At 41.1% G+C, this 21,845-nt stretch overlaps 1 protein-coding gene across 4 annotated transcripts in view; it reads left to right on the top strand.

The window, feature by feature from the left end:
• The window catches only part of SPOCK3 (SPARC (osteonectin), cwcv and kazal like domains proteoglycan 3), a 396,361-nt gene that overhangs the window by 352,581 nt on the left and 21,935 nt on the right, over nt 1–21,845 (top strand). For all 4 annotated transcript variants that reach the window (XM_039542374.1, XM_039542372.1, XM_039542373.1 and 1 more), the window contains one exon: nt 11,754–11,873. In XM_039542374.1, the coding sequence (XP_039398308.1) occupies nt 11,754–11,873 (120 nt within the window). The remainder of the gene's footprint in view (nt 1–11,753; nt 11,874–21,845) is intronic.

Here is a 21,845-nt window from a genome sequence, read left to right as displayed (position 1 = left end):
TTTTCTTCTTTGAGTGATTGCTCTTGTGTATTCCACAGTAGGTGTGTGTGTTTGCCACATGCACCAGTGTTGGAAGTTTTTCCCCTAGCAGTACCCATAGGAGGGAGTGCCCCCCACAACCACTGGAGTGGCGTCTGCCTGGCATGGTATAAGGGGAGCTGCGCGCTCCCCCCACCCTCAGTTCCTTCTTCCCACCAGTGAAGGTGCGTCGGAACTGCTCAGCTCCAGCCTTGCTGCAGCCTGTCCCCAGAACTGTTCGTTCTGTAGTACCTGTAATCAGTTTAGTTTTTAGTGAAGTTTAGTTAGTAAGTGAGCCCAGGCCGGGGCATGCCCCGTGCTCTGGGATTTAAGTTGTGTGGCTCCTGTAGGCGTTCTATGCCAAGGAGTGACCCGCACACAGACTGTCTGTGCTGTTCGGGGGAAACCCATATCAGCAAAAGGTGTAAGATTTGCAAGTCATTCAAGCCCTGGACAAAAAAAGAAAGAGACATTAGACGCCGGGCCATCCTGATGGAATCGGTGCTGGTCCCGACCCCAGCACGCCGCTCCAATCCAGTACCTGGCACCGTGGGGTCGTGCACGGAGATCCTCTGGTACCTTTGACTAGTCAGCACCGCTCCCCTTCCACGGGGCAGGCCAAGAGGACTGGAAAGACTCCCTCTTTGCAATGGCACCAAGGGAAGTCTGGGACAGAAACTAGTCCCATGTTAGGTAGTCCTTGGTCCCCATTGAGCCTTAGGCCTCCGACTCATGCGGAGCAGAGTAGCCCGACCCCTTCGGAGCAGGCCTCTCCGGATGTCCGGATGCCATCTACGCCCGAAGCCCTGCAGGTGGCTAAGGACGTCATGTCCATGCTGGTGCCAGGAGCACCGCTGATGTTGGCCCCATGCTCCAGAGGCAAGCCGCCACTGGGGTCATCGCAGTCACCGCCAGCCCAGCACCGGTCATAGTCGAGAGAATATTCCCGACACCGCTCGCTGCCCAGTGACTGTTCAGGGCTTAGTCCATGTGGATCGCCCTCAACACTGGCCAGACTGTCTGGATAGGTGCCATCTGATCGGGACTCCAGGTACCGCTCGTCTTTATAGAGCAAACACAGACGGGACCGCGGTCGACGTCGCCAACGGTCCTCATCTCGAAGGCGGTACCACAGTTGGTTGCAGTATGACCATCAATGCTGTTCCCGTTCGGAATCCTGCTCAAAGTCTCCGCCAAGACACCGTAGCTCCGGGTGTCGATCGCTGGCTCCTCGCCTTCACGGGTCCGCCCATCGAGATCGCTCATGGAGCAGTCACTACCATCGGAGCCATTCTCCTACCCCGAGGTCGTGGTCCCTGTTTTTTCTGGCATACACAGGTACTGCAGTACAGCAGAAGATGAAGTCTGTATAAGGTTCTGAGGAAAAGTGCTTGGTACTGTTATATTGTATTATTTAAGAAATAATATGTGACCAATGATTTGAAGTCAGTGTCAAAATGCATACTCAAAAAGGTAGTAAGATTGCGCACTCTAACCTTTTCATCAGTTATAGTCTTCCTTTACTAGAGAGATAAGTGAGAAGAAGCAGTTTATGGTGGTATTCTGTGATATGCTGGGATATCTTTTCCTGCATTGAATTACAAAATAGCATTGAATAGAGGATATAGAAGTTCTTATAGGAATCACTGTAAAGTGAAATTAGGCAAACTTTCAGTATATTTATCAATGTGTTTGGGGGGGTTTATAAATCATTTTTAATACAAAATATCAGTATGGACTTTGTTAGCTTTATCAGCTCCTGTTCTTGTGTGCTTCTCACAGCAACTTAGCTATTACATCTCTCCTGGTGCAGAATTAGCCATTATTATGTTTGTTGAGTCAGTAATACTGAACTTTTTCAATTGTGCTACTGTACCTCATCTATTTCTTTTGTGCTACAAAAGTCTGATATTTCATTTGATTTCTGTTTTTTTTAAGTTTACTCCAAAAACATAGTTTGCAAATCATTTTAAAATGAATTTGGCCAGCTTTCATACAGCACCTGGGACACCATTACAATACCATATAAAAGAACTGGTCACGCAACAAATCCCATGTAGAATGAAGAGTTCTTTCACTTGTGAATAACCTACTCTTGGAGATTCAAGAGCACTCAGATCAGTCCTCAAGGGAAGTAAAAACCTAGGATTTGTAGGCCAGATTCAGAAGTTGGTCTAAAAGACTACAAGGAGTCTAAGTTTATTTAACTTACACACTGAAGAGACTAGAAAAAAGTTTGTTGCTTCTGATTAGATTCTCCATAGTTACTTTGATTCCTTTAATTTTTATACTTATTTATTTAGATTCTCAAGGCTAAAATCAGATCCCTTAGGATCTGTTCTACACTACGGGGTTAGGTCGAATTTAGCTGCGTTAGGTTGATTTAAAAATGACTGCGTCCACACAACCAACCCCGTTCCATTGACCTACAGGGCTCTTAAAATCGGCTTCTGTACTCCTCCCCGATGAGGGGAGTAGCACTAAAATTGACCTTACTGGGTCAAATTTGGGGTAGTGCAGATGCAAATCGATGGTATTGTGCTCCGGGAGCTATCCTAGAATTCTCCATTGTGACCGCTCTGGATAGCACTTTGAACTCCGATGTACTAGCCAGGTACACAGGAAAAGCCCCGGGAACTTTTGAATTTCATTTCCTGTTTTGTCAGCGTGGCGAACTCAGCAGCACAGGTGACCATGCAATCCCCCCAGAATCGCAAACGAGCTCCAGCATGGACCGAAAGGGAGACACCAGATCTGATTGCTGTATGGGGGGAAGCATCTGTGCAGGACAAACTCCGATCAAAAAGAAGAAATGCAAATATGTTTGCCAAATTCTCACAGGGCATGTTGGACAGAGGCTACAACAGGGACACACAGCAGTGCCGCATGAAAGTTAAGGAGCTCAGGCAAGCCTACCAAAAGACAAAGGAGGCAAACGGTCACTCTGGGTCAGAGCCCCATACGTGCCATTCCTATGATCAGCTGCATGGCATTCTAGGGGGGACCCTACCACTATCCCACCACTGTCAGTGGACACCTGCAAGGGGGGGGAGTCTCACGCAACGGGGAGGAAGATTTTGTGGATGAGGAGAAGGAGGAGGAGAATGAGCAGCTGGCAAGCGGTGAATCCGTTCTCTCCAGCAGCCAGGACCTTTACATCACCCAGGAGCCAATACCCGCCCAAGGCAGGATCCCCGACTCTGAAGCCAAGCCAAAGAAGGCACCTCCCAGTGAGTGCACATTTGTAACTACAGTACAGGGTTTAAAAGCAATAGTGTTTAATGTTTTATTTGCCCTGGAGAATTGGGATGTATTCGCGGCCAGTACAGCTACTGGAAAAGTCTGTTCACATGTCTGGGGATGGAGTGGAAATCCTCCAGGGACATCTCCATGAAGCTCTCCTGGAGGTACTCTGAAAGTCTTTGCAGAAGGTTTCTGGGGAGAGCTGCCTTATTTTGTCATCCATGGTAGGACGCTTTACCACGCCAAGCCAGTAGCAAGTATTCTGGAATCATTGCAGCACAAACCATGGCAGTGAATGGTCCTGGGTTTTGGTTGCATTCAAGCGACATTCGTTCTATATCTTTCTGTGTTAGCCTCAGTAGAGTGGTCACCTGGTTGAAATAGGGGAATTTTTGTAAGGGAACAGTAAAAGGACCCTGTTCAGGCTGGGCTGTTTGTGCTTGGCTAAAAGGGATCATCCCGGAGAATAGCCGCGGGGGGAGGGGAGAAGGGATCATCCCAGAGAATAGCCATGCAGTGGGGTGGGGGTAGGGGTGTGCTGCACATCAACCCGAAAACTGCAGCCTCTCCTTTTAAATGTGAAACCCAACCCATTGCTTGCTCTGGGAAAGGAGGGTGCTGCAGTTTGAAAACATTCCCATATATAAGAAGCCAACCCTGCGTACCAAAAGGCTTACCATGGCTGCTTGGAAACTGAATTCTGTTGCCCAGCCGTGTGTGATGTGTCTCCCTTTTGTTCTCAGAAATGTATCATCTTAAATTTTACTCTCCCTTTTTATCTCCCCTGAGGTGCAAATGTTTCTATGCTCCCCCTATCATCTCCGTCCCTGAGGTTATCGCAGATTAGAAGGTGGAAAAAAATGCACTCGATATGACCTGTTTTCCAAGCTCATGCAGTCCTCCCACAGTGATAGGGCACAGCTTAATGCATGGAGGCATTCAGTGGCAGAGGCCAGGAAAGAATTAAGTGAGTGCGAAGAGTGGAGGCAGGATGTGATGCTGAGGCTAACGAGGGAGCAAACGGACAGGATGAAGCATCTGTTGGGGGAGCAAATGACATGATGAAGCATCTGTTGGAGCTGCAGAAAAGCCAACAAGAGCACAGACCCTCACTGCATTCACTGTATAACCGCATGCCCGCCTCCCCAAGTTCCATATCCGCCTCACCCAGATGCCCAAGAACGTGGGCGGGCGGGGGGAAGAGGGAGGCTCCAGGCACCCAGCCACTCCACTCCAGAGGATGGCCCAAGCAACAGAGGGCTGTAATTCAAACAATTTGATTTTTAGTGTGGCTACAATAAACAATGTGGCCTTGTCCTTCCTTCCTCCTCCATCCCACCCGGGCTACCTTGTCAGTTATCTCTCTCTTTTTTTTTAATTAATAAAGAAAGAATGCATGGTTTCAAAACAATAGTTTCTTTATTTCGAAGGGAGGAGGGTGGTTGGCTTACAGGGAATTAAAATCAACAAAGGGGGCAGGTTTGCATCAAGGAGAAACACAACTGTCACACCGAAGCCTGGCCAGTCATGAAACTGGTTTTCAAAGCCGCTCTCATGTTCAGTGCACCTTGCTGTGCTCTTCTAATCACCCCGGTGTCTGGCTGCTCAAAATCGGATGCCAAGCGATTTGCCTCAACCTCCTACCCTGCCATAAACGTCTCCAACTTACCCTCACAGATATTATGGAGCACACAGCAAGCAGCAATAGCAATGCGAATGTTGGTTGCGCTGAGGTCTGACCTAGTCAGCAAACAGAGCCAGCGAGCTTTTAAACGTCCAAAGGCACATTCTACCACCATTCTGCACTTGCTCAGCCTATAGTTGAACTGCTCCTTACTACTATCCAAGCTGCCTGTATAAGGCTTCATGAGCCATGGTAACAAGGGATAGGCTGGGTCCCCAAGGATAACTATTGGCATTTTAGCATCCCCAACGGTAATTTTCTGGTCTGGGAAGTAAGTCCCTTCTTGCAGCTGCTCGAACAGACCAGAGTTCCTAAATATGTGAGCATCATGCACCTTTCCTTGCCATCCCATGTTGATGTCGGTGAACTGTCCCTTGTGATCCACTAGTGCTTGCCAGCACCATTGAGAAGTACCCCTTGCGGTTCACCTACTGGTTGGCAAGGTGGTCCGGTGCCAAGATGGGGATATGCATTCCGTCTATTGCCCCACAGTTAGGGAACTCATTACAGCAAAGTCATCCAGTATGACCTGCACATTTTTCAGAGTCACTACCCTTGATAACAGCACCTCAGTGATTGTGTTGGCTACTTGGATCACAGCAGCCCCCACAGTAGATTTGCCCACCCCAGATTGATTCCCAGTAGCTGTCTGGCATTGCAAGCTTCCAAAGGGGTATCACCACTTGCTTCTCAACTGTCAGGGCAGCTCTCATCTTGGTATTTCTGTGCTTCAGGGTGGGGGAAAGCAACTCAGAGTTCCAGGAAAGTAGCCTTATGCATGCAAAAGTTTCACAGTCACTGTGAATCATCCCATACCCCCAACACTATGCAGTCCCACCAGTCTGTACTTGTTTGCCTGGCCCAGAGTCGGTGTTCCACTGTATCAACCAGCCCCACTGCCGCCATGATGTCCCAATTGCCACAGCCAGTGCTTTCAGGAACGTCTGTGTCCATGGCCTCTCAAAATCCTCCTCGTGCTGACGTCTCTTATCCCGGTTCTGCATATACTCCAGGATAATGCGTGAGGTGTTTACAGTGCTCAAACAGCAACGGTGACGGTGAGCTGAGCGGGCTCCATGCTTGCCGTGCTATGACGTCTGCATGGGTAACCCAGGAAAAAAAGCGCAAAACAATTGTCTGCTGTTGCTTTCACTGAGGGAGGGACGACTGACAACATGTACCCAAAACCACCCGCAACAATGTTTTTGCCCCATCAGGCACTGGGAGCTTTACTCAGAATTCCAAAGGGCAGCGGAGACTGCGGGAACTGTGGGATAGCTACCTACAGTGCACCGCTGTGTAAGTCGATGCTAGTCACAGTAGTGAGGATGCATGCCGCCGACTTAAGGCACTTTGTGGGGACATACAGAATCGACTGTATAAAATCAATTTCTAAAAATCAACCTCTATAAAATTGACCGAATTTCGTAGTGTAGACATACCCTGAGTCTAAGGGTATGTGTACACTGCAACTCAACACCCACATCTGGACCATGTCATCTGACTTGGGCTTGCATGCTCGGGTTGTGTGGCTATAAATCTGCAGTGTAGACATCTGGGCTAAGGCTGAAGCCTGGGCTCTGGGACCCTCTGTCGATGTGACTGTGAGATTCTGAGTGAGTAAATTAACCTCTCTAACTATTTTATAATGGATTTTATCTCACTTTCTTTACAAACACTTTGGTTGAAGAGCACTTTGATTTACCCGACTTCAGTATTTGCCATTACTCAAAAGAGTGTCTTTGCAGTTTGTTTGTGATATTGTTTCTTGTTCAAAGAATTATACCCACACATAGTTAGATCCTCAGCTGCTGTAAATTGGTATAACTAACGCTATCGACCTATGCTGATTTACACCAGCCGTGATCTAACCCAAGGAATATATATTAAAAAATACATTGTTTTGGCAAAAATAGGTTTAAAAAAAGTGAAACTAAGTTTATCTACATAAATTGGCAGGACAGAATGGGTAAATAGTTACTGCAACTGCACCGAATTCATTGTCAAGCCTGTTGTTTCAGGGTAACTGCTCAGCTTTGCCATCTTTTGTCAGAAACTTTAAGCATATGTCAGAATGCAAACTAGAGTCAGCCAGATCAGCTCCTACACTGACTTAGTTTCTGGTGGGTCCTAGCCCTTGTGATTAGATTAGTGACTGAGTGACCATTTGGTCTCAAAGAATCTTTAATTTTTGTTCAGTCATTTGTAACATGTATCTCGATGTAGTAGTAGTCATTACGGATCTCTGGTGCATCCAGGATCCGGTCTGGCATGGAGGGAATGTATCTGCCATTCTTCCTGCTGGACCCAGGTGTTGTTTTCTGGCTGTAGAGCACTTTCAGGTTATTCTGGTAACCTTCTGGGTTACCAGCCTCCTTTGTGGTATGAAATTTAAATCTGCCTATGTCCATCTGTAAAGAGATATTCAGATCTCACAGTGTTGTATAAGGACGTAGACAGAAAAATGTTTCTTTATTTCTCTTAAGTATGAAAAAACTATATGTTCTTAAAACAAGGTATAATCTGTTTTTCCCTGCAAGCAAGTCTGTTCTTTTAAAGCATGGAAAATCATAAATATGTATTCTACAGCTATAATCAACTATTTTCCTTCACCTATTCTGTTTCTCAATATGTACTTCCACACAATTGTTTGCTACTCTGTCTATTTTCCAGTATGCAAGATGTCAAGTTCCACTAAATTCCTTATTCCTGTTTTAATTTGTGACTGGTGGATTGTTTGTCTCAAAACATTATTGGTATTTTTCTCAGTAATCAAAATTCATCTGGATTTTATATACTTTTCTTTAAATTGTGTATTACTGAACTGCTCAAAACAACTGAATGTTCAGATAAGTGTTTTACTATCACACCTATGTGCCACACTTTTATAATACCTGTCAAGGTTCCTTCCCCACTCTGAACTTTAGGGTACAGATGTGGGGACCTGCATGGACACTTCTAAGCTTAATTACCAGCTTAGATCTGGTATCGCTGCCACCATTCACAAGCACTCCCTTCCTTGGGTAGCCTTGAGAAACTTCACCAATTTTCTGGTGGATCCAGATTCAACCCCCTTGGATCTAAAAAAACAAGGAAAAATCAATCGGGTATTAAGAAAAAGGCTTTTAATTAAAGAAAATAAAGGTAAAAGAAAACCTTCTGGGAGAGATTAGCATACCAGCTACTCTCACAGACAACAGATTCAAAACACAGAGGATGTTCCCCTGGGCAAAAACTTTAATACACACAAGAATACCCAAATTTGATAATTCCCTTAATGGTACCAAGACAAGTTACAAAGAAAATAAACATAAACCTCTTTATTCCTTTCTAAAACTTACTACTCTGATAAGAGGCTGGTTCCTTGATCTTTTTCACTCCGGCTGAAACTGAAAAACTAAACAAAGAAAAAAACCCTCCTTCCTTTTGAAACATCTTGTTCCCCCATTGGTTCCTCTGGTCAGGTGTCAGCTAGGCTAGGTGAACTTCTTAACCCTTTACAGGTAAAAGAAGCATTAACCCTTAACTATCTGTTTATGACAATACCACATACTGTTTGTGAATTGGATTTCTCCTACTGCTTTATTGTCAGGAATAGCAAAATCTTGCAAAATATTTTTAGGAAATAGTGAGCAAATTGAACTTTCCCAATGGGAAAGTTTAAAAAGAGAGAGAAAATAGGGGAGGAAAGAGCCTTGGAAAATGACAGCAGGAAAAAACATTTTTTGTTATTTCCAAAAAACAAAATGAAATGACACTTTAAGTCAATATGAAACAAAAATGTTCATTTTGAATAATTTTGAAACATCCCCTGGAAAATCAAAATATTTTGCCTGAAATTTCTCATGGGAAAGATTTTGATTTTCCATCCAGTTCTATTATTTAAATTAATGCATATATGGTAATAGTTGATGTACAGATTACAGTATTTACTTAAAATGCTGACATTTTAGTATTGAAATATGAGATCTTGTTACAGCTCTCTCTGCTGAGAAATGAGACCACAGTTTTTTTCCATCTAAATTATTAGTGAAGTTCTGCTGTATGTATCTTGTAAATTTCACATATAAAAGACATCTGCTTTTACTTGACATATTAGAAATGTCATGAACCAAATATACACAGTGCATTTAAATTGGTAATATAGTAAATGTAATTACCTGCAGTGCTTGAGAGCTGACTCCAGTACTATAGCTTTGGGGCATAAAATAGGCAAATGACAGTTTGTAATCAGGTTGTTTTGCATCGCCTTGATTTTTGAAGATGATGATCTATTCCTATTTTACAATAATCCAACTAATTAAAATTAGTAACAAAAATGATTATTTTTTCATTCTCTTTCTCTATTTTGGGTCCAAATCATTTAAAGTTTCAGTATGGAACAACAAAGTTTGGAAAAGTGCAGTAATTTATATTATAAGAATGGCCCTAATTTAAGATCATATCAGGATGTATTTTTCCTGCTCCTAACTCCCCCCCCCCAATAATGCTCCTCAAAATGCATGTGTGTGTTGAGACATTGAAACAGGATTTGTCATATTCTACCCCAAAATGGGCAAATACCACATGTTTCAGAGAAAGGTGTAAGGAACCGCCCAGTAGGCAAATGTGGGATAATCTGTCCTCCAAATTGTTTTTCTGATTTCTAACAATGAGAAAATGGTTAAATCCTTGATGCATAAAGTTTAATACCTCTTCCAAAATTTGTTAGCATTAACTATTATAACATGGGTAAAAGATGGGGCTAGGGTGGGACAGGACCAGTCTGAGTTCACAGCCATCTATATATTTTATAGATCCAAACTATTTATTCTCCTCTCACTTCTGCACACTTCCAGTCAGCAGCTGTGCACTCCTCAACCCCAGGGTACTCAATTTTAGTTCCATTTCGGAGCTGGGAGCCAAGGACATCAAGGAGATGCTGCCTTCTTTTCCCATCTATACTCAATACGATATAGACTATACATCTTGGGGGTAGGAGTTGATCAAACACGGAGGCTCACCCGGGCTGCTTTTCTGGAATGAAGGGTACCCAGGGGATTTATGGAGATTGACAGCACCATGGAATTGCTATGTGCTCTTTGCTATTGATGCCAAGATTTTATCACTAGTTTTAACATAAGATTTTGTTTAAAAACAAGTGAAAGGAAGTACTAGACTAGTAAAAAAAATTGCAACATCAGGGCTATCCAAAGGAATGAGGGGAGACCACATTATCTAAAACCCAACAAACTTTAACAGAGTCAGAGCCTTGATACATCAGCACTTTCCTTCCCAAGAACTAGTGACAGGCACCATCATCCACATGAAAACACTTTGTTTCAAATTCATTTCCCCCCAATTTCTTTTTCAAATGACACATACCTGCCATACAGCCAGTGGGAGAAAGGAAGCTCATTTCAATATTTCCAAGCAATACAGCATAAATTAAGGATCTGTATTGTCTGCCACATACATGTTTAAATACTTGTATTGAACTGTCACCAGCTGTAGGTTTGGCCAAGGCAGATGTTAATTTAAAATATCCTATGTGATTAATTTATCTATGTGTAATCTTGGCTCAGTAGCCCATTTTTACCCTACTAGACAGGTCTGGCTCATTTTGAGCTTACCTTACCCACCCATACGCCAATACCAGAATTGTTTCCTGTTGCATATTGAGATGAGGAATTCTGAGTTTGAGTAAATTACACAAGAGAGGAGCAAAACATGATTTTATAAGATGCTCCAGTTTGTTTATAATATATGCAAATATGTGCACAAATCCAACATGAAAGTCAGTCATGAAAAAAACTAAAGTCTCAAGAGCTATTTTATGAGCAAAAATGAATAAACAAATATACAGATACTAGCCCCTGTAGAGATTGTCTTCTTCGCTGACATACTGACATGCTTCAGTTTTACTCTAAAATCAAAAGTAAAATATCTAGCCTGTCATTTATGTAAATAAAATGTGTATTAGACTTTACCACCAACTTTTTGGATTGCAACATAATATACAAAATACAAATAAAACTAGGGGCTTATGTTTTAACAAATGATTTCTGCTTTGATCTGGAGTTATACCACTTTGGATTGTGAATTTATCAGCTCTTAAAAGGTAAGTAAGTTTGGGCTTAGTTTGTGGTTAGATGAAGACCTCCAGGGAAATAAGCCTGGTGACTGGTTATTTAGTAGCTATTTCTTCCTATTGAATCAGTATAAATGAAACTGCTCTAGCTTGGTGTTTTAGAGAATGTTGGGCCATTGAAGGTGTCACCTTTGGGATATCATGCTAAAGCCAAGGTCTTAGTCACTTGTGGTCATTAGGATCTCATGCCACTTTTCTCAAGAGTGTAAGTGGGCTTATTTCCATGTTATGCTGTCCTTCCTCCCTCAGTACTCGCCTACCGTTTGTTAGATTTGATGTTCTTCCTCACTCCCTGCCCTAAAGTGAATACTGTTAAATAGCTGCACGCTCTTCCCCAGAAATGGATATATTTCCATGGTGAAAGGAGTGATTCCTTTGTGTAGATCTGTGTGGATATATAATAGTTTGTTAAGTACTCGGGTATCATCTGGATGAATAGAACTGGATACAAGCAAGATATATTGGAAGTTTATTTTTATAAAATTTATACTAAAAAATCGTATTTTGAATGTCTAATTAAATACTGAACATAGAAACGAGTAGAGAAAAGGAAACCATAGACCACATGTTGTATTTTTATTTGTTTCATTTTTCAATTTTTAGCATAATTTGAAAGATTACATTTATCATACAGTAAAAAGAAACATAACTAAAGAACTTTATACCTTTTTATTTCAGTGTGCAGTGATCTGGAATTCAGGGAGGTTGCAAACAGACTGAGAGACTGGTTCAAGGCACTTCATGAAAGTGGAATCCAAAACAAGAAGACTAGAATTGTACAAAGGCCTGAAAGAAGTAGTAAGATATTTCTTCTTTTGAGATTTGATATTCTCTTTGCTACTTTTCCACACTTTTGTTTTTCCATTAATGAGACTTCTATTATTCTAGTGAATCTTAAAACTAAGCTTTATACAGCAACCTGTATAGAAACCGTAATCTATGACCTTTAAAAGTTAATTTTCTTAGTTCTTCTCAGGGTGTAGAACTGTGCTTTTGTATCGACATCCAACGTTCACCTCAAGTTTCTAAAAAGAACTATTATTTTTCAAAACAGTGGCTGATGACAGAGTTATATGAAACCTGTCACTCACAAAGCTATTATTTAGCCCAAGATTTGATTGCTATTAGTAATACGGCAGAAATGCTTTGCTAGATCATGATAATTAATTGACCTATAAGGAGGGGAAAAAGGGAGGAAGTAACTGCTTTGCTGAGAGAGCCATTTAGCAACTTACCCTATCATTGGAAAGCTCTGTTGCGTACAAGCTTGTAATTATATGTAGCCCATCACCTCTAGTTGGTGTCACGGTGGATGCTGATATAGAAGAACATATGAAAGAGAAGCATGTAAAAGAAAGCAGTTTTCAAGGATACACTTCAAAAGAGGAAGAGTCAGGAGTGCTAATGAAGTGGAAATAGTAGGGGAGGCATTTTGGTTTTAGCTACTTTAAATATTTAAATAGAATTCTTGTTTTAGAAAACATCAACATTTCAACTTACCTAATTTTCTAAGGGCTTTGTTTAAAATGGCAATTACAGCATGCAGCAGAGCTCTTGACAGTGGTGCCCCACTGTGGCACAGAGTTAAATTAGACTTGTTAAGCATTAAACCTGTACCCTACATTAACACGAAGAGCAAAAACTCTGAGTTTCTCCTGTATATATGTTGAATTGAACTTGGCCACTTCTTATTGTTTACTTTGGTCCCTTCACTGTAAGCATTTTTAAACTGTTGAGTTTTTATCTGCCTTTGTTTGTTCAGCCTGGTGGTGAAGGGAGGAGTTGAGCTAAGCAGGGTGACTTGTGTAACCTCTTTTTCCCTCCCAGTTTACTCGGGAACAGGTACCTGTTGCCAGGGCACCTCATGTCATTAAGGATAATGTTGATCTTGGGGGTCTCAGCTGAGATGGGAATCCTCTAGTCACACCTCTGTAATAGTCCTCTTACTTGTATGAATATATGTCCACATGTACACCTGTGGCTGTACCTCAATTGCCTCTAGGAACAAAACATACAAATAATGGATCTTATTCAGACAATTAACACTCAAAATAGAACCAACACAATTTTACCTAAGCTATCCTAACAACATACAATGGAAAATGCAACAGATGAATAAGGTGAAACTGTTACAATTGTATCAAGTCAGTAGGTGTCTCTGCAGTAGTTCAGCTAATGGCTGCAGCTTTCAGCAGCAACATAAACTTAACCAATGATCTTAGTATTATACATGGATCCACTCCAACCCTGGGTGTGCATTCTCCCTTAAGTTTATAGTCCTGGGCCCTCTCTTCCATTGGTGCACTGGGCAAGATGGAGTTCAGGACAGCTATCTATACATCTAGCAAAGGCACTCCATATATAACAGAAAAGTCCACGTGAGACTGTTTTGTATTGCAACCGGCATAGAATGTACGGTACTAGCTGATATTTACAATTGTTATCTATTGGAGAATAGTAACCCCTGATGCTCACCGTACAATAAGTACCCCTTCTCTTCTTCTTAGACATAATGTAGCCATTCCAAGACTTAGCAGTCTCTCTTCAACCCAGAGAGCATAGCCCACGGGTTAGTCACTCTTTTCCTCAATTGTCTGTAATCCAAATTCACACTAGCTATGCAACAACAGTTTCTGGCTTCCACTCTCAGTGCCTCAGTGGGGAGGGAGGAGGCCATGAGCTGCAGCCCAGAACTAGCAACTTGTCAATTGTAGTGCAATCTTAACCCTGATCATGTGTCTTCAACTCCAGCAACTCAACAGAGGGCTCCATCACAGCTTACCCAAACCCCAAAAAGGAGCAATAGCTCTCAGTTTCAGCTCCTTTCCCCAATATGGAATCCATGACCACTAAATCCAACTTCAGAGGGTGCACACCACTGCACCATGGGATTTGTAGTCCTTCAAAGCCAGCATACAGTACACAGACATCTGTGTAATGAGAATACCTCTAATAGGGATGAAACGCTCCTCAAGTTAGGGCCTATACTTGGTATAAAATGTCACTTTGTAGTAGAAATTGAGAGCTACTAACAGGAGAGTTTTGGCAGGAGTTTAGAGGAGGATGTGAGAGGCTTTCCATTCAGCTTCAGCTCTACATGCAATTTCAAGATGGCTAGAGGTTGAATAGCGGTGGTGAACTAAAATGGATGTGCCATGTTTTCTTTCCTCCGTGAAGTGACTTCCTGTCCATGACGTACCAGTTGATGGATGTGCTGAAGGAGAAGATTCTTGGATTGGAGAGACAGGTAGAAACACTGCTGAGGAGCTGAGAAGTACCTAGATAGCTAGATTCAGGAAACATCAGTACTCCAGGTTCAAGGAAGAAAGAAGCTGGCCACCAAGAAGTTGGAAAGAGAGGAAGTCAAAAAGGAGGACTGGCAGTTCATAACCACCAGAGGCAAAAGGTCATAGTGCCATTCTGCACAGCTGGAGCAGGCATGCTAGGGCCTCCAGAGAAAAAGGACCAAAAGTAATTCCACACAACTACAAGTTTCCAGTTGATACCAGGTCCTCAATGTGTAAACAGTGGGAGATACTTCTCAAGATCCAGCTGGCCCAAGGGGATGGAGATATATGTGGGACACAATGTGGATGGCAGCTTGGCCTAATCTGTAAGAAAATCAATTTTGTCCATAAAGAGTTTGCCAACTGTTCAAGGAAGACAGATGCTCCTTGTTGGGGATTCAACACTCAAATGTATCAAAATAACATTCTGCAAAGAAAAGATGGACAAAGTGTGCTTTCTTTCCACAGCCAAGACACAAGACATCATTCTAAGATTGGATAGGCTTTTTAAGTCAACATAAAGGATCTGTTGGTAATGACTCATATCAGCACTAAGAACACTGTGTCACAGGATATCTTGCAGATAGTAGATGACTTATCTAGCTGATTTTTCTCTGTGATCCTTCCTATTCCAAAAGTAAAGATAGACATAAGGTAGAAGATTCTGGAAGCGAACCACTGGCTAGGTAAGGGGTGTGGAGTTTTGGCCTTGTGGAACATTGATCCACATTGTATGAAGAGAGGGGGCTATGTAGTTTGGATGGCCTACACTTCAATAGAAGGAATTCCTGGGGACAGGCTGGCTAGAATAGTCAGGAGGGCATTAACCTTGTATCAAAAGGGGAGGGTAAAAAGAGGGAAAATATGAGCACTCAACACAAAACTAAGATGTTGAGAACAAAATTAATCAAGGAACTAATGAGCGTGAAGAGAAGAAATTCTATACACTAGTGCTAGGAGTCCAGGTAACAAACAAGAGGAAATGGAATTGCTCATTTATGAGCATAAATTCACTCTAGCTGGTATTGCTGAAACCTGGTAGGATGAGTCACTCAACTGGAATGTTAAAATAAATGTCTATAACTTATACTGGGCAAAAGGGGAGGGGAGAATGACAAGCTATGTCAAAAGTGGCATTACCTGTTTCCAGGTTACTGATAATTCAGAAGAAAATGATCTTGAATGCTTATGGATCTATGCATGACAGTTGCTCTCCACAGAACACCAAATCACACTAGAGAATAGGATGGCCAGTTCCTTACTCACCAGTCTATAATGTGTAGGAAAATATGTTGTGTGATCAATTTGAGTGGCATATGCTGAAGATCTCAAGCTACCAGTACTAAAACGTCCTTGGAATTTCTAAATATTACAGATTAAGGCTTCCTAATTTAAAGAGTGTTGCATCCAAGATAGGGGAATTGTATATTATACTTTACCTTGATAAATAAAGAGGAACTGATCACAGAACTAAAAATTAATTGTAATTTAGATGCAAGTGATTGTGCCTTGAGCACATTTATAAAGTACAAAGCAAACAAAGTCCAGACCAGTGTTGCATATACTTGGTCCCTTAAAAGGGGAAAGCTGAAAACAATTATGAGCTAAATCAGCTGGGAAGAAGAATTTTAATCAGAAAAATCTAAAAAATTATTTGGAATTGTTTAAGAACACTTTATTCAATGCCTATAAAGCCACAATCCCACAATTGAGGAAGGAGACTGTTCTGGTTAAAAAAAAAAAGACTTAGTTTAGAGGGGAAGTGAAGGCAGTTAGAGGTGAAGATGATAGTAATGAATATAAATTATAAGCTAAGAAACATAAAAAATTGATAAGGGAAGCACAAGAGAAATCTATGTCCAGTAAAGTTAAGGAGAATAAGGAGGAGGTTTCTTTAGTATATTAGGAACAAAAAACATTCTAACAATGTAATTGATCCATGACTACATAGAAATGGTAGAATTGCCAATAATAATGCAGAAAAGGCAGAAGTATCCAATACATATTTCTGTTCTGTATTTGGGGGAGAAACACATGATGTAGTCATATCATATGACGACACTCTTTCTATTCCACTAGTATCTCAGGAAGATGTTAAACAGCAGCTACAAAAATTGACCTTTTTATATCAGCAGGTCTGGACAACTGGCATCCAAGAGTTTTGAAAGCTGGCTGAAGAGCTTGCTGGACCATAAATGTTGATTTTCAATAAGTCTTGGAACACTGGGGAAGTTCCAGAAGACTGGAAGAAAACTAATGTTGTGCCAATATTTAAAAGGGGCAAATGGAATGACCTGGGTAATTATAGGTCTGTTAGTCTGACATCGATCCTGAGCAAGATAATGGTGTGACTGATACGGGACTCAATTAAGAATTCAAGAAGACAATATCATTAATGCCAATCAACATGGGTTTATGGAAAATAGATACTGTCAAATAAACTTGGTATCTTTCTTGACAAGATTATAAGTGTGATTGTGGTAATAGTGCTGATGACTTAGACTTCTGTAAGGCATTTGATTTCATAGTGCATTTTGATTTAAAAAACTATAAAAGATATACCGTTCAATATGGAACACTTGGAATGGATTAAAAACCTCAAAATGTAATTGTACATGGAGCATCATTATTGAAATTGGTATGTTACTAGTGTGGTCTTGCAAGGATCAATTCTTGGCCCCACACTATTTAACATTTTTTTAATGACCTGGAAAAAACTATAAAATCACTGATAAATTTTGTAGATTATACAAAAATTGGGGTAGTAGTACATAATGAAGAGGACAGGTCACTGATAAAGAGCAATCTGTGTCACTTGATAAGCTGGGCACAAGCAAAATATATGCATTTTAATATGGTGAAATGTGGATGAATACATGTACATATGTAGGCAATGCTTACATGATTGGAGACTCTGTCCCCGGAACCAGTGACTGAAAAAGATGTGGGGGTTGTGGTGGATAATTAGTTCAATGTGAGCTCCCAATGTGATGCTGTGGCCAAAATAACTAAAGCGATCCTTGAATGCATAAACTAGGGAATCTGAGTCGAAGTAGAGAGGTTATTTTATCTATATATTTGGCACTTGTGCAATTATGGCTGGAATACTGTGTGCAGTTCTGGTGTTCACATTTCAAGAAGGATGTTATTAAATTGGAGAGGGTTCAGAAAAGAGCCATGAGAATGATTAAAGGATTAGAAAACATTTCTTATAGTGGTAGACTCAAGAAGCTCAATCTATTTAGCTAAAGAAAGAGAACGTTAAAAGGTATGTTGATTACAGTATATAAGCACTTGCATGGGGAAAATATGTAATAGTGGGTTCTTCAATCTAGCAGAGAAAGGTATAACATGATCCAATGACTGGATGTTGAAGCTAGACGAAGTCAGACTGAAAGTAAGGCTTACATTTTTAACAGTAAGAGTAATTACCAATGGTGGTGGATTTTGCATCACTGACTATCTTTAATTCAAGATTATATGCATGTTTGTTTTTTTATCTAAAAGATATGCTCTAGGAATTGTTTTGGGGACATTCTATGGCCTGTTTGGAGAAGGTCAGACTAGGTGATTACACTGGTCCCTTCTGGCCTTGCAATCTATTAATACTGTTCTTACATTCCACACACTTTTCTCTGCCAAGAAATCCCATTTATTTTCATTTAATTGGACATGCTATTTCTCAGTGTGATTTCTCATGCTAAAATAATACCAATAGTATAAAAACAAAATGAATTAAAGGTGAATCTATCTTAACAAGGAAGCATTCTTCTCACGATCTGAGAAAAAATTGCTTCCGAGGCAAGGTGTAGAGAGAATTGTTACAAAATGGAAAAGCTCTATTTCTCTATTTCTTTTTATTATGCTTAAAGAAGTTTTATTACAGTTATATCTATCTTTCTCACACTCTCTCTCTAATTAATATATATAATATTAATATTCAGTGATTTTCAGTTTGACTGGTTCCCTTTATCATCATGCACCACACTAATTAAAACAAGAGAAATAGAAAAAAATGTTGGTCTCTCCAACAAGAAATTAAAATATACTTAATCAAATACACTTCATAATCTGTCTGATGTTTAAGCATCATTCAGTTAAATATCTGATTATACCAGTGAAGCGATACACTGGGTCCTGGTCCTTGCCAAATACTGGCTCTCATAGACTGCTGCAGGGAGCTGGTTAAATAGGTGAAGGTCTAAGATTGAGAAGCCTGTGCAAGCCTGATAATGGTTCTGGAGAGTAAAACTCCAGGAACTAGTACAAGGACCCAACCAGTATAAGCAGGAGTGCAACTCCAAGAGGTGACAAAAGAAACCACTCAGTAGCTGTTAAGTGCAGTAGTAGGTAAAAGGGGAAAGGAAGCCTCTCAAGAGACGGTAGCTATGTCAGCAGGAGAACCTCTCTCGGTGACTTAGTGCTGCGTACACTGGCGCTTGGCTCGGTACTTATATAGCGAATTATTCACACACCTGAGCAACAAAATTATACTGAAGTAATTTGTAGTGTAGGCAAGGGGTTAGTAATATGTTCAACTACTCAACTTGTTGCAGTACTTGTGAATCTGAATTGGTTTTAAAAGTAAGAATATCTTTTTTGTTCAGTCCAATATAGATGAGGTGTAAGCTTTTTCATTTACTAGATTTAATTTAAACAAGTCACTGCAAAGAGAGTGATTGGACAAACTCTTCCTGTAGGAATAAGAGAGTCATTAAATATGCAATCACTTGTAATTTCTCTCCACAAATAAGTTTATGATGCAACAAATGTGTGCTTTACTCCTTAACCAATTACCTAATACAGTGTTTCCCAAACTTGGGACGCTGCTTGTGTAGGGAAAGCCCCTGGCGGGCCGGGCCAGTTTGTTTACCTGCCCCATCCACAGGTTCATCCGATTGCAGCTCCCACTGGCCGTGGTTCACTGCTCCAGACCAATAGGGGCCGCTGGAAGCGGCAGCCAGTACGTCCCTTGGCCCACGCCACTTCCAGCAACTCCCATTGGCCTGGAGCAGCGAACCATAGCCTCCAAACCATCAGTAATTAATTAGCTTAATGTGCTGCTATCAAGCTAATACAGTGGGAGAAGCCCAGATCATTGCTTTTTAATTTATGGTTATGAAGTTTTGTTTAGCTGTTGCTTATATTTAAAATGTGATGCTCCTTAGTAGTGTAAATGGAATATTTTCTAATACTTAAGGGATTTAATTTACAAAGCTTATGTCTTCCCCAGAATCCAGTTGGTGCCCAAAAAAAAAGGAGAGGATGTCTTAATAGTTATGTGTATTCAGGTTGTAATTAGAAAGCCCATTCTGTGACACACTGTATATACACACAGTCCCTGCCCTGAGAAGTTTACAGTCTTCATAGACAACAAAGGTGGAAATAGGAAATATTATTACCCCCACTTTACAGATGGGGAACAGAGGAACAATGAGATTAAATCAGATTTTACTGGTTTGTTAAAAACAGTTTTAATAGACTTTGCTTATTTTTTATGTATTTGTGTATTTTGATGGAGAGCAAGAAAGGGAATTAATATCCAGCAAGCAAAGTAAAAGAAATGTAATCCCCAAAATATTTCAGTTGACTGACTGTCTCTGAAGAAGTCCTATTGCAGACTTTTTTGTGTTAGACATTGAATGATCACAGGCTGAAGAAGATATGGTGGATCTCCCAAAGGCCCTGAAAGACATTAACTACTTACATGCAGAGCTGGTAATTGTTTTGAAGAAATTAGAGAAGATACTAGACATGAAAAAAATCACCTGTCCACTTGGACAGAACTAATGTAGGTAAGTATTTCATGGAGATTTCAGAATATGACATACTGACCTTGAAGGAAAATAAAGAAATGACCAATTAAAAAAGTTAGATAAAATTGACAATTTCAAGAATCTACTTTGACACTCGAAGTATTGTGAAAATCCCAGAGAACCCTCCATGGGAAGAGATACAATTGAGATTGTGCAGACACAAATTAAAGTACCGTATATACTCATTCATAAGCCGAATATTTTTGGTAAAAAAGTGACTCATCAAAGGGCGGTGGTTGGCTTATAAATGGGTCTACACCAAAATTTGATGATTTTAAACTCTATGGAATCATTGAATTGAATATCTAATATGTTGTAGTTTTGTTTACCTGGAGCGTCTGCAGGCATGGAGTCCCTCAGCTCCCTGTGACTGCAGTTTGCCCCTCCCAGCCAATGAGAGCTGCGGGGAGTGGTGCGCCACTTCCTTCAACTCCCATTGGCTGGGAACAGTGAACAGCAGCCACAGGGAGCTGAGGAGCTCCAGGCCTGCAGACGCTCCAGGTAAACAAAACGTCCAGGCCCGCTGGAGGCTTACCCTAACGGGCCTGGAGCCAAAGTTTGCCAACCCCTGAAATATAGGGTTGGCTTATGAAAGGGTCATAGTTTTTGCTATTTTTACCTAACCATCTTGGAGGGGTCGGGTTATAAACAAATGGACTAATGAACGAGTATATACAATATTATTTTTACTCTTATCCTTTTTATTATTCATGTGTCATACAGAACCACACTGAGCAAAAAGAGATTTGGAGAATGATCTTTGCCTAATCTGGCTTCATTTTTTGAACTTCTGAGATCAGATTTCCCCCTTACTGTTACTCACACCTTCTTGTCAACTGTTTGAAATGGGCCACCCTGATTACCACTACAAAAGTGATTTTTCCTCCTGTTACTAATAGCTCACTTTAATTGAGTTGTCTTATTAGAACTGACCCCCCCACACACGCACACGGTAAGGCAACTCCCATCTTTTCATGTACTATATATATCTTCTTACTGTGTTTTCCACTCCATGCATCTGATGAAGTGGTTTTAGCCCACAAAAGCTTATGCCCAAATACATTTGTTAGTCTCTAAGGTCTTCTCGTTGTTTTTGCTCTCTATAAGAGAGACACATTATTTGGAGATATCACCTTAAGAAAAAAAACCTTTGCTGCTGAGCTTACTGTATGAGAAAATGCCAAGCACCCTGAACTATAAAAGAAGTTGTTTGCAAGCTGTAGAATTCAATACATCCTGCAATATCCAGCCTGGTGGCAAGTTTCCTGGAAGGAAGAAACAGTCCTTTTTAATGACCTTGTGCATGTGCCAACTTGGTGAAGGGTCAACTGGCCTCAGCAGGAGCTAAAAGGAAGAACATGCTTCTGTGCAGGAGTTGGAAAGAAAACCCTCTTTGCTCAAAATTAAAAATCAGAGCAATCAGCATCGGTATTGTTGGCTCAGGTCTGGCAGGACTGAGTCTCTTTTAGAGGGGAAAACAAACAGTTTGAGCTACATCTAGGTCTTTCTTTTCCCTTAGGAGACCTGAACAGTCACTCCTACTCACCAAGTGGACAGAGTCTGCAGATCCATGTAGTCTCATAATATTGAGCCACTTATGAGCTGGAGGAGCCTCTGAGTAACCAGTCTCGTTGCAGATTTTAGGATTTTTTATATAATACATTTTC

This window comes from Mauremys reevesii, linkage group 5 (genome assembly GCF_016161935.1).
Source record: "Mauremys reevesii isolate NIE-2019 linkage group 5, ASM1616193v1, whole genome shotgun sequence".
Classification (NCBI taxonomy): domain Eukaryota; kingdom Metazoa; phylum Chordata; order Testudines; family Geoemydidae; genus Mauremys; species Mauremys reevesii.
This window is presented reverse-complemented; position numbering and strand designations above follow the sequence as displayed.